The 14,138-nt window shown below is 40.3% G+C and overlaps 1 protein-coding gene across 2 annotated transcripts in view; it reads right to left on the bottom strand.

Annotated features, from left to right (window-relative positions):
- Nucleotides 1-14,138, bottom strand: part of ddx18 (DEAD (Asp-Glu-Ala-Asp) box polypeptide 18) — a 41,668-nt gene that overhangs the window by 15,418 nt on the left and 12,112 nt on the right. For both annotated transcript variants that reach the window (XM_061926339.2, XM_061926340.2), the window contains exons 6-12: nucleotides 10,378-10,478; nucleotides 9,852-10,051; nucleotides 4,133-4,247; nucleotides 3,271-3,410; nucleotides 3,038-3,199; nucleotides 2,807-2,959; nucleotides 2,590-2,703 (exon numbers count right to left, since the gene is read on the bottom strand). In XM_061926339.2, the coding sequence (XP_061782323.1) occupies nucleotides 2,590-2,703; nucleotides 2,807-2,959; nucleotides 3,038-3,199; nucleotides 3,271-3,410; nucleotides 4,133-4,247; nucleotides 9,852-10,051; nucleotides 10,378-10,478 (985 nt within the window). The remainder of the gene's footprint in view (nucleotides 1-2,589; nucleotides 2,704-2,806; nucleotides 2,960-3,037; nucleotides 3,200-3,270; nucleotides 3,411-4,132; nucleotides 4,248-9,851; nucleotides 10,052-10,377; nucleotides 10,479-14,138) is intronic.

Raw genomic sequence — 14,138 nt, 5'->3', positions numbered from 1 at the left:
AGTATAATATCTTTATAAACTCAGGAAATATATCCCTGGACACATTAGGACTTTGAATATGACCAATGTTTGATCCTGTAACTACTTGGTATCGGATTGATCCCACATTTGTGGTATCATCCAAAACTAATGTAAATTATCAAACGACAGAAGACTAAGTGATTATTACATTTTAACAGAAGTGTAGATGTTAAAACAAAAAAATAAGCAAATAACAGTAAATGAACAAGTAGATTAATAATTCAATTTCTACCACTTGTCCTTAATAATTTTGACAAAATAACAGAACTGCATACGTTAGCAGCTAAATTAGGAGCCTTTGTTTGTTTACTTACTAATAAAAGACAAATTGTCTTGTATGTTCACTGTTTATTTAAGGACAAACTTGCAATAAAAAACATATGTTTAATGTACCGTAAGATTTTTTGTTAAAATAAAGCCAATAAGGCAATTTTTTGTGGTCGCCATTATTTAGAAAAGTTCCGAAAAGTATCGAAATAACTTTGGTACCGGTACCAAAATATTGGTATCGGGACAACACTAGTACATACATGTAATGGCGTCTTCAAAGTGCAGTTTTGTTTTTACTAAAAAAAAAGACTTGAGGCTTAAAAAAAAAGTTTCATGTTTACAATGATTGTTATGGGGAACTTTGCTTTACCATAGGAACTTTTCGGTTTTACAAACCATGTTCATGAACCAATTAAGTTTGCAAATCGAGGTACCACTGTATACTAAACAAGCTGCATCACAAATTTTTACTTAAGAACTTACACTGCTTTGTTGTTAGCATGATGACAGATGCTGGCCAGGGCGAGATGCTCCACTGCCCTGGTTCTACCCACTATCATTCATTAGCTGCTGGAAGGAGCAATTCATTTGTTGACTTTACGACGGAATTGTCTTTATTACACAGGGGAAAATATTGTTGAGCAGTGTGCAAGCTCCTTTTTTAGATTTTTTACTTTTATGGATTATTTTGTCCGTCAATTGAGAATTTTTGTAGTTTTTAATGAACTGTCCTTAAAGGGACAGAACAACCAATGGATGTTTCTTTCAAGCAGTACAAGACAAAAGGTGCAATAATTATAAAATTAGTACCGTATTTTCCGCACTATAAGGCGCACCTAAAAACCACAAATTTTCTCAAAAGCTAACAGTGCGCCTTATAACCCGGTGCGCTTTATTACGATTAATTTTCATAAAGTTTCGATCTCGCAACTTCGGTAAACAGCCGCCATCTTTTTTCCCGGTAGAACAGGAAGCGCTTCTTCTTCTACGCAAGCAACCGCCAAGGAAAGCACCCGCCCCCATAGAACAGGAAGCGCTTCACCCGCCCCCATAGAACAGGAAGCGCTTCACCCGCCCCCGGAAGAAGAAGAAAAAACGCGCGGATATCACCGTACGTTTCATTTCCTGTTTACATCTGTAAAGACCACAAAATGGCTCCTACTAAGCGATCCGGTTCATAAAAAGACGCAATCTCTCCATCCGCACACGGATTACTACCGTATTTCACAGCAACTGAACCGCACTGTGGAACGGGAGCACGTACGGTGAATATTCGCACCACAGGGAATGAAGTCATCCTTCACTGTGGTTCTAGCTTGCCATGCTAACTTCCACTCATGGTGATATTCAAAAGGAAGACCTTGCCAAAAGAGACCTTTCCAGCCGGCGTCATCATAAAAGCTAACTCGAAGGGATGGATGGATGAAGAAAAGATGAGCGAGTGGTTAAGGGAAGTTTACGCGAAGAGGCCGGGTGGCTTTTTTCACACAGCTCCGAAGGCGAACACACCTTCACTAAGACGGGCAGACAGCCTCGGACGACATACGCCAACATTTGCCAGTGGATCGTAAATGCTTGGGCAGATATTTCGGTCACAACTGTGGTCCGAGCTTTCCGGAAGGCAGGATTCACAGAACAACAGCGACACTGACTCCCGATGACTTCTACGAGACGGAACCGGCCATTTTGGATACCACGCTTGCGCAACTTTTCAATTCGGACACCGAAGACGAAGAATTCGAAGGATTTACGAATGAAGAATAACTTCAGAAGGTGAGCGCTATGTTTATTTTGTGTGTTGTGACATTAACGTTCGAGCAACATTATGTTACTATTGCTCTACACCATTTTGAATTTTACTATGTTTGTGATTGCACATTTGCGTACATTTTGGGACAGAGTTGTTAGAACGCTGGTTTTCAATATATTATTAAAGTTTGACTGAACTATCTGACTGTTTTTTTGACATTCACTTTAGCGCAGCGTTTTTTTGACATTCACTTTAGCGCAGCGTAGGCGCGGCTTATAGTCCGGGGCGGCTTATTGGTGGACAAAATTATGAAATATGTAATTCATAGAAGGTGCGGCTAATAATCCGGTGCGCCTTATAGTGCGGAAAATACGGTAGTGTCGTGCAAAAAATATATTTATTTCAAAAGTAAGGAGAAACCCTGAACATGTGTGTGCGCGCGTGAAGTGATGGCCACAAAGGTGGTCACAAACAATCAGTGTGATTGCGCATGTCCAGGAGATCAAAGTGTGAGAAGGGCATGAAATTGGGCATCATGATATGAGTACCTTAGCCTGCTTGAGGAAGCGCAAGAATCCAAGCTCTTCAGGGCGCAGTATGAGGAGGGCGTGGCCTCTGCCGTTGATGCCTCGAGCAGTTCTTCCCACCCTGTGGATGTACTCCTGTGCACAGGAAGCAAATCTTCATGAAAACTTGACGTTCCAAGACAAAGCATTGATATCATGTTACAGTGGAATGATCATCAAGCCAAACTCTTAAAGAGACCTTGGGGTCATCCGGGGGGTCGTACTGGACGATCCAGTCCACCTCAGGGATGTCCAAGCCACGAGCTGCCACGTCCGTACACAGCAGAATGCCAGAGTCAGCGTTGCAGAATTGGAAGAAGGTTGTGGTGCGTTTGGTCTGCTTCTGCTTGCCCTGGGTGATGAAAGGACAAAATTGGCATTGATAAAGCATCTTTACAAACATGGAAGCATCATGGATGATAAAGCTTACGTGGATGGCCATTACAGGAAGGTCTATGTAGTTGAGTAGCTCGTAGTGGAATTTGACAGACATGCAGGACGAGAAGAAGACCATCAGCTTCTTCTTGCGGTTCTTCTTGAGGAAGGTGAAGAGCAACAGAAAGCGCTTCTCTGAAGGACACACGACATAGCCCTGTAGGACCGAAGCACTTATCGTCACCAGAGGGTCTTATTGTCACATGATGGCTAGGACGTCAACAGTACCTGCTCCAAACCGTCAACAGTGGCATTGTCCTTGTTGTCATCCACACCCACATACAGCGGCTCTTTCTTTAGAGAGACACGAGCCAAGTCTTCCACCTTGCGAGTTTGTGTGGCTGAAAACAGCATGGTCTGTCTCTTCCCTACAAAAAAAACACAGGAAAAGTCGAAACTTATCAGTTTGTCAGCTTTAGATCATGCATGTAAAATGTGTGACATAATCTCTGATACAAGCAGTCCTGCAGCATATTTACTTGTGCAAAGCTGGACAGCCAGTTAACATGTCAATGAACACATTTCTCCGTGCACAGCAATCTTTTATCGATGTAAAGCACAAGACGTTGACGAATTGCCCTAGCCCTAAATAATTACAGTTGCACATTATTTCCAGATAAGTTTTTAAGACACAAGCATATTAAAAAGTATCCAGTAACAAACGCGTCTACATCATTTTACTGTGTCATGAACTAAAACATTTTAATTATTGAGGCCATGAAATATCGCACAATATCGCAATTACCATTCCACTTCAACTTTAAGACTGTATATGTCCATTGCAGACTCTTAATAATAAATAGCTTAGTGTTTTCAGTGTTTTATGTTTGACTAATTTCCATTGATCAAACTTTCATACATAACATTACAGTATGTATGACTTATGATATCGTATCGGATCAATATCGGTAAATACTCAAGGCTCCATATCTGTCATATTTCTAAAAGGCCAATATTTTAATGTCATGACAGAATGATTGAATGGAAAGATGGTGTGGAAAAGCATTTAAATACGCCCTTTTATGCTTTATCGCTTGTATGTGGTGTGATGTAATGAACCATCTCAAAGATGAAAAAGAACAAGACATACTGGGCAGCAGCTTGATGATCTGTTTCAGTTCCTCCTCAAAGCCCACCTCCAAGATGCGGTCAGCCTCATCGATGATCAAACACTGCAAGTTCTTGAACATGAAGCCAGGTGTGTTCTAAAAAAAAAGTACACGTTATTTGTAAGCAGTTACAACATTGCAATTCTATCATTCCCCATCTGAATGACAAACTGTTTCTCTGCAACAGCCTCAAGCAAAATGTAATGCCACCACTTTTTGACTGCTCATTTGGCCAGCAGGACACATCTCACTCATGCTGTACTGCGTTTGCTGCTCCACAGTAACTTTTCTAACTTTCATAATAGAAAGCATTACAGTAAGACCAAACTAATCCACAAATAACATGTCACTTAAAGTACCGTATTTTCCGCACTATTAGCCGCACCTAAAAACCACAAATTTACTCAAAAGCTGACAGTGCGGCTTATAACCCGGTGCGCTTTATATATGGATTAATATTATGATTAATTTTCATAAAGTTTAGGTCTCGCAACTACGGTAAACAGCCGCCATCTTTTTTCCCCGTAGAAGAGGAAGCGCTTCTTCTTCTACGCAAGCAACCGCCAAGGTAAGCACCCGCCCCCATAGAAGAGGAAGCGCTTCTTCTTCTACTGTAAGCAACCACCCGCCCCCGTAGAAGAAGAAGAAGCGCACGGATATTACGTTTCATTTCCTTTGTGTGTTTACATCTGTAAAGACCACAAAATGGCTCCTACTAAGCGACAGGTTTCCGGTTCATGAAAAGACGCAATCTCTCCATCCGCACACGGACTACTATTTCACAGCAACTGCCTAAAGACTTTCAAGAAAAGCTGGCTACTTTCCGTGCATATTGTAAAAACAAGATAGCTGAAAAAAAGATCCGGCCAGAGAACATTATCAACATGGACGAGGTTCCACTGACTTTTGATATTCCTGTGAACCGCACTGTGGATACAACGGGAGCACGTACGGTGAATATTCGCACCACAGGGAATGAGAAGTCATCCTTCACTGTGGTTCTAGCTTGCCATGCTAATGGCCAGAAACTTCCACCCATGGTGATATTCAAAAGGAAGACCTTGCCAAAAGAGACCTTTCCAGCCGGTGTCATCATAAAAGCTAACTCGAAGGGATGGATGGATGAAGAAAAGATGAGCGAGTGGTTAAGGGAAGTTTACACGAAGAGGCCGGGTGGCTTTTTTCACGCAGCTCCGTCCATGTTGATATACGACTCCATGCGCGCCCACATCACGCTGGTTTTTAATATATTATTAAAGTTTGACTGACCTATCTGACTGTTTTTTTGACATTCCCTTTAGCGCAGTTAGACGCGGCTTATAACCCAGGGCGGCTTATGGTGCGGAAAATACGGCCAGTATTGTATAATGGAAAAATTAATGCTATTTATATGCTGAGTAATGTTTCATTTTATCTGTTAAACTATATCCAATTATATTTCCAATACGCAATGTATGTGAAAATATTGTTTAAACATCCACAAAACGCCACAATTTCAAACAGCCATTTTGAATATTGCGCTTCAAATGACTTTGGCATTTTCAGTAAATCGGGGATCTGATGATGTTACCTGGGGAATTAATCTGCACTATGACCATATCAGCAGATCAGTCATACTGGAAATACGTAAAAATAGGAAAGATGTGCTGTTTATCATTCACAATCCCTATGTAAGACAAGAACACATATACATTTTTTTTAATGCATTCTAAACCGTAAATAATTTTTTTTAAAGTCGACTAACAATGGAGTCAACAGAGGCTCCTCTATTCTGCTAACAAAGCCTTATAAATATTTTTTAATATATGGGAAGTACAATATGGCAAACAATGAAACTAGTGGGAGTCATTGCGTCTATTGCGCACATTCAGCCCTCTAAACAAAACATCCAAAAACCGCCAACAATAGTCCATTGTGACCTGAATATTAACCAGGTATTAGTGATATTATTATTACTGGCGATAATGTTAAGGACCTACTTTTAGCGGCGCATTGATCATAGAGAGCTAACTAGCTTATGCTGCTGTTTTGATATAATGAGCAGACTGGTGTCCTGCTGAAGCTGAATCGCTTAATTTTGGATTAAAAATCATGCCTCTCACTTAGATAATAGAACAATGTGAACATAAACCATCTAAACGAGAAAATATTAACATCCCATCAGTCGGCATCCCAGTGAGAGCAGATATTGCAGTGTTTTATAATGTTTGTAGTTTTTATTTCTTGTTCAGCACTTAGCGTTAGTGCTGCATCACAGATGTACTGGCATTAAAAAGCAAGGCCCATGTGGCAAATTGAGGAATTTATTCATGTCTTTGACAAGTTTCATTTTTACACACGGTGGTTTTTCTTTTCCTGTATCTCGGCAGCCACTGGGTGCGCAGACATGTGCATGCTCCTTTATGTCTGGAAAAACATGAGCGATACATCGCCAACTATCATCAGCAAATTCATTTGTTGGTTACAAATCATTTGTGATTTTTATCGATGGTTGCATCACTACTAGTTACTGTGATTTTAAACAGAATGTCTCGTTTTTCATGGTAAAAATGAGGCGTGTCCTTGGGACACAAGGAGAGTAAGTTTAAAGAACTGCACTTTTTGTACTTATCGCCCACAATAATTGTGAGAGACAGAATCACATGTCTTTTTTTTGTTTAGGATTTTAAAGACAATAAAAAACACTTGCAAGATTCAGCTTATGATGGGAGTGACCATTGTAGCCTTCCAAAGCCCTCTAACCAACTTCAAAACCCTCCATCAACTTTTTATGTACACATGGCAAGTATAATATATATAATGTAGTAACAGACACATTCATAACAATATGTAATGTTTTATATACACACTGCAAGTATATATATAATGTAGTAACAGACACCTTCATAACAATATGTACAATATACACACTGCAAGTCTATATACGTACAATGTAGTAACAGACACCTTCATAATATGTAATGTTTTATATTCTAATCATGGCAGACTTGGTAACAGAAGCGAGCACGAAGTAAGGCTGAAACCTTGGAACAGACGGAAGCCGAGATAGTGAGGTGGACATGACTTTACTTAGCAAATGTGGAATTTGGAGCAAAGCTGCCCTACATAAATGGAGTGCTTACCCAAAACCAACTGGAAACTTCCCCGGTCAAATAAACAACTGTTAGAGAGAGTCACTATAATATTGATTATGATATATGCAGCACATCACCGTACAACTACAGTACATAAGCTGTTGAGCTAGGTGTGTACAAACTAGGGATGTCCCGATCCAGGTTTTTGCACTTCCGATCCGATACCGGCCGATACTGGCCTATCCGAGCATGTATTAAAGTTTAAAGTTATTTAGCCTACTTAGTTGTCAGATTCATGTTGAAAAGGGTTTTAGTACTCTTGATAACAACTAGCCAGCTGAATTAGGTGAGTTTGAATAATACACAATGGTTGGTAACAAGAAACTGACCTGTTTATTCAAGGATAAACACAAAATAGACAAAATTATACATGACAAACAGAAATGGCATACATGAACTAGGGCTGGGCGATATGGCCTTTTTTTAATATTGCGATATTTTAAGGCCATATCGCGATACGATATATATCTCGATATTTTGCCTTAGCCTTGAATTAACACTTGATGCATATAATCACAGCAGTATGATGATTCTATGTGTCTACATTAAAACATTCTGCATCATACTGCATTAATATATGCTACTTTTAAACTTTCATGCAGAGAAGGAAATCACTATTTTTTTCATACGGTGTTGATCTGGAAATGTTTGCCTCAGCATTTTGAAGGTGTGGGCGTGTGGCACCGAATGGAGATGTTGACGTGCGGAGTTTCAAACACTCTTCATTCTCTAGCAGGGGACTTTTCAAATGATGCTACATATTAGCAGTAATGCTACTTTTTATAGTGACGCTGTTGCTCCACACTTGACAAATTACGGTTGTCTGTTCGACATATTCCCACTTGAAGCCAAACCACCGCCAGAAGATGGACCCCCTGCTGTTTTTTGGGGGAATTAATTAATTCTTCCTTCATTCGTATTACAAACTCGCACGGCTGCGCGAGCATCACAGCTAACGTTAGCCATGCTGCTACCTCTCTGCTGGGAGAGGGCGTATACGTATTTGACGCATGACGTGACAGTATGTGACGTGTGTAAGAAGGTGCGCTTGCTGTCTGTGAGAAGGAGACACAGGAAAGAGTGAGAAGAGCCTGTCGTGTAAAGCCAGCAGCTAAAAGCAACTGCTTGAGAACGTATACTCCAATATCACGACATAGTCATTTTCTATATTGCACAGAGACAGCTGACATTTTAACCGGTAACTTTTAATTCACATGGTCATCTTAACGGTTAGGACACAGACCTGTGGATGTGTTGAAGGTGTGCTGGAAAATGCGCAACGGAGATTAGGGAGCAGCAGAAAAGTGGAATGTATTATTTAAATCGGTGCGTTGGAAAACACGGGCCGGAATTTTCCCATGCCTTGCCGATACGCATTTTTTGGCAAATATCGGCAGCCGATCCGATCCAAATATCGGATCGGGACATCCCTAGTACAAACCAAACTTGAAATGTGGGCTAATACTTTACAGATACTGTAATATGATTGTTCATGTTTTTTCAGTCAGTACAGGTATGTGTCCTATCGCATTGCGTTGTTACATTACAAACTCAAAAGCCATTCAGCAGATAATGCAAGAGGCTAGCTTTCCCTCCTCTAGCTATCTTACGGCTAATGCCGTAGAATGCCGTCGAAAGGCGATGTGTTTTTACACTTGATAAACAGTTCCTCAGTGGTCGCTCTTACAATAATGTTACTACAGCTTGGTTATTATACAGGTTAAGGAACGCAAAGTAAGTATTGTTGGCGGTTTTTGGATGCATTTTTAAAGTGATTTAGAGGCAGAATGCATTGATCCCAATAGCTGCATTGCTGGCCACCTAGAATGTGCTGATTTTAGAATGCAACAAAACAACCCTTTTGTGTTTTTGTCTCTCACAAGGATTGCGAATGATAGGCAAATTAAAAAAAAAAAAGTTCCACTTTAAAGCGTGTTTTCAGAGATAAAGGACACGTATCGATCAACATCAATGATGTATATAGCATTTCTTTATCCTTTTTATTATTTCATTACAAATTACATAATGTCACAACAGCGCTTTGCTTTGAAGAGATGGAAAATAAAAACATTTTAGCTCTCTAATCAGTAGCTGCTCATATCTAGCAGTGTGTCTCGCTTTGGTTTAATGATACATTATCATTAAGTAACAATAGTGTCTATTGTGCTTCACTGTTTTAGTGGTCTTCATTTTAGGTATAAACACTACAAACTCTAAAAATCTTAACATTAATATTGCCATCCATCCATCCATCCATCTTCTTCCGCTTGTCCGAGGAATTAATATAATAATTAATATTGTCTTATTTCTAATCAGCCAATGTAAGTTTAAGGTTTCATAAATGCATAGCCATGAACATTATTTTTAAATGAAACCAATTGGTTATTCATTATTAGGTATAAAATGTTGTATTTTCACTTGTATATTTATAACTGTTCTTTAACCAAGCAAAATGTATTTACTTTATTAATTGGAGGAATTTTTAATAGAATACTACATTACTAAAACATTCGATAGCTGCAGCACCATTTAAGTCTCATATTAGTGAAGGTAGACGTTAGCTCACCTGGAGGTGGTCCAACAGGCGACCGGGTGTTGCCACCACAATGTTGACACCATTGGCTAGTTTTTGGGCCTCTGCTGAGCGGTTGCTGCCACCCATGATCAGGCCATAGGTGTGCACGTGGTGTGTCATGAGTTCTTTCAGCACACCGTATGTCTGCATCGCCAACTCACGTGTCGGAGAAAGAATAACTACACCAGTCCCTGCAGATAGACAGTGATGAGAGATAAAGAACAAACTAGAGTAAATAAAAGTATTATGACAATCAATTACTGTACTGACCCAAATATAAGTAGTAGTTAGGGCTGCGCAATAATGGAAAATGTTTTTCTTAAACCTTTGATATAAAAAAATATTTAAATTGCTCTTTGTTATGCTGCCATCTTGTGGACAATTAACATCGCAGGACCTTGCAATGTGACTGTCGTGGCAATTCTCAAATTGTGCAGCAGCCCTAGCAAGATGTCCTATAGTCGTGTCAATACATTAGGTACAAATTAAGATTTGGATAAAGTGTGACTGTTATTACCATTTCTGGGCATAAACTTGAGTTTATAGATGAGCTCTATGGAAGGTATGAGGAAGGCCAAGGTTTTGCCACTTCCTGTTTTGGCAGCAGCCAGCACATCTCTGCTCATTAAAACAAAACAAAAAAACATTAGAATCACACGTAGCAGTGTTCTAACACCAATGTCATGTTTTACAGTTAAAGGAAATAATGATAGGGCGGCAGTGCTCAGTGGTATAGAGCAGGTTGTTTAGAGAAACTACAGGGTTTGCTGCTTCCTCCATCCAAGTTATTGCTGTGGTGTCTTTGGGCAAGACACTTTACCCACCTTGTCTCCAGTGCCAGTCATAAAAGCCAATTGCCAGGTTTATGTCGGTCTACACCATGAGAGCTGGGTCGAAGAACACAGTGTACCACTACCAATTAAGGATGGACAATTTGGCCTAAATTCTATACTGCAATATATTTTGCAGCCTCCTGCAATGATGATATATATCACAATGTATTATTTGGTATGTAAATGACAATAGAACCATTTCAAAACAGTTTACAAAGCAGGGTTTCCCCTAGCTCGCAGATATACATGTGGTGGTGGGGGCGTGGCTATGGTCAATGTAACAATGTTATAATTTGCATAATTATTGATGTATATATATATATATATTTTTGGAATGCTAAAAATAATTTACATACGTTTACAAAAAAGTCTGTGTTATAAGTAATTTGCATTAACATAATTTTTATAATATCGTTTTGCTCTATTTTTTTTAATTGTTATACCAATGGCAGCGACTAGTCTTTCAAGTAGGAAAAGCTATTTTTCAGCCCCTCTTTAAACATGAGTACCGTCTCCAATAACAGGTAAAATATGGAAACATGCTAGATTTTACAAAGAAAATCTCCCTTAAAAAAATTATAAATTTCTCCATATCAACAGGAACAATGGAAATAAATTTTAAAAATGCTTTGGCAGTGTTTTATATTTCAAGATTTCTAAGTCGCTTATTTTGCGGTCAAGGGATTCAGCCCAGACGGGTCATTCAATCACCATGCGGAAGCCCAGCGCCCCCACTTCAATCACTCTTATTAATTCGCTCCCCGTCCGTGGGCAAGACAAAGTTGAGCATTTATCCAATAACCGTCTATTTTGGCTGCAGCACTGTGGTGCTACTACATCTATGAAAAAAAAGTTGCGCCAGCTGTCACCAAAGTAGCTGATTCTAAACAAAAGTTGAATGCATCCTAACGCAGTCAACTAAATGCAAACACAAGACAACATATTTGACCACTAATATATATATATATATATATATATATATATATATATATATACTGCTCAAAAAAATTAAAGGAACACTTTGAAAGCACATCAGATTTCAATGGTGAAAAAAAAAAAATGTCGGTTATCTATACTGATATGGACAGTTTAATGTCTCAGGAACAAAAGGATGCCACATCTTTTGATGAAAATAAACGTTTTCAGCCTACAAAGGGCTCAGTATATAGACACCCCAAAAATCAAAGTGAAAAAATGATGTGGCAGGCTCGTCCATTTTGCCTAAATTCAATTTCTGCAACTCAAAATTATTTTCACTATCTTGTGTGGCCCCCACAAGCTTGTATGCATGCTTGACAACGTCGCGGCATGCTCCTAATGAGACGACGGATGGTGTCTTGTGGGATGTCCTCCCAGATCTGTCTAAGGGCATCAGTGAGCTCCTGTAAAGTCTGAGGAGCAACCTGGCGGTGTCTGATGGACCGAAACATTATGTCCCAGAGGTGTTCTATCGGGTTTAGATCAGGTGATCATGAGGGCCATTCAATTGTGTCAATTCCTTCATCCTCCAGATACTGTCTGCATACTCTTGCCACATGAGGCCGGGCATTGTCGTGGACCAAGAGGAACCCAGGAACTACTGCACCAGCGTAGGGTCTGACCATGGGTGCAAGGATTTCATCCCGATACCTAATAGCAGTCAGACTGCCGTTCTCTAGCCTGTAGAGGTCTGTTCGTCCCTCCATGGAAATGCCTCCCCAGACCCTCACTGACCCACCACCGAACGGGTCATGCTAAATGATGTTGCAGGCAGCATAGCGCTCTCCTTGGCTTCTCCAGACCCTTTCACGTCTATCACAGGTGCTCAGGGTAAACTTGCTCTCATCTGTGAAAAGCACAGAGCGCCAGTGGCGGACTTGCCAATTCTGATGTTCTATGGCAAATGCCAATCGAGCTCCACAGTTCTGAGCAGTGAGCACAGGGCACACTACAGGATGTCGTGCCCTGAGGCCACCCTCGTGAAGTCTGTTTCTGACTGTTTGGACAGAGACATTCACACCAGTAGCCTGCTGGAGGTCATTCTGTAGGGCTCGGGCAGTGCTCAACCTGTTCCTCCTTGCACAAAACAGCAGATATCGGTCCTGCTGATGGGATGAGGACAGCCTACGGCCCTGTCCAGCTCTCCTAGAGTAACTGCCTGTGTCCTGGAATCTCCTCCATACTCTGGAGATTGTACTGGGAGACATCAAATCTTCTTGCAACAGCACGCATGGATGTGCCATCCTGGAGGAGTAGGACAATCTGCGCAACTTCAGGAGGGTTAAGAAATTGCCTCATGCTCCCAGTCGTGATAATGACTCTAGCTAAAGCCAACACTTGTGGAAAAACAGTTAAAAAAGATCAAGCGGGAAGAACTTGAAATGGCCTCCACCTGCAAAACCAGTCCTGTTTTGGGGGCCATCTCGTTGTTGCCCCTCTAGTGCACCTGTTGTTAATTCCATCAACACCAATGCAGCTGAAACTGATTAACAACACCCCTCTGCCACGTACCTGACCAAAACTTTATCAGAAAAGTGCAATTGAATTCATGCAATATCCTGATAAAAAATAGTTCCTTTAATTTTTTTGAGCAGTATATATATATATATATATATATATATATATATATATATATACATACATACATACATACATACATACATACATATATATATATATATATATATACATACATACATACAGATCGGTAAATTCAGGACAAGGATCAACACTAATGGCTCGGTGGGTCTTGCAGGAGTGCTAAGCAGTGCTGTGCGCGTGCCATGTTTGGAGGAGCCGCTGGCCCACCGCCGAGGCCGAAGTACGGCAGGGCCGGCGGATGGGCAGCGCCTCGTCTTTCTGCAGGGGCTCCAGACACTCGCGTGTGTCTCGTTTACGGATGATAACGTTTTTCAATGATGCATCACTAGTTAATAGTGGGTAAATAATGGGCTATATATCCATTCATACTATGTATTACCGGTACTATATTTGTTTCCACGTAAAAGACCCTCTTTTTTTAAAGGTATGGTGGCTTCTATTTAGCAGAGGCGCCGCGGCACGATCAGAAACGCGTATGAGGGAAACCCTGCAAAGGCTCCAGATTAGGCTGCTTACGTATGCAGTAACATATCACGCCATATCCGGTTGCATTATCTTCTCAAAATTATGACCCCTCATGGGACAAAGGCTGACTTTTTTTGGCTTTTCGGTAAATGTTTGTTGTATTTTGGCCATAATATTTCTTGTTGTTCCATTATACACTTTTTTTACTAAGAGGGTTTTTTCATTTTAAATTTTCAATGTCCAATTCCTTCACAGGACTGCAATACACTGGCAGTTAAGTTTAAATACCAATAATTGTTATTTGACAATATGAAAGAAGTAGTTGAAAGCTTCCAATAAATAATTTGTAACTATAGGTTGTATTGAGACACGTGACTTTTGAACGAAAGTGAACGAAGGG

This window comes from Nerophis lumbriciformis, linkage group LG31 (assembly GCF_033978685.3).
Source record: "Nerophis lumbriciformis linkage group LG31, RoL_Nlum_v2.1, whole genome shotgun sequence".
Taxonomy (NCBI): Eukaryota; Metazoa; Chordata; class Actinopteri; order Syngnathiformes; family Syngnathidae; genus Nerophis; species Nerophis lumbriciformis.
The sequence above is the reverse complement of the archived record's forward strand: the minus strand, read 5'-3'. Positions and strand labels throughout refer to the sequence as shown.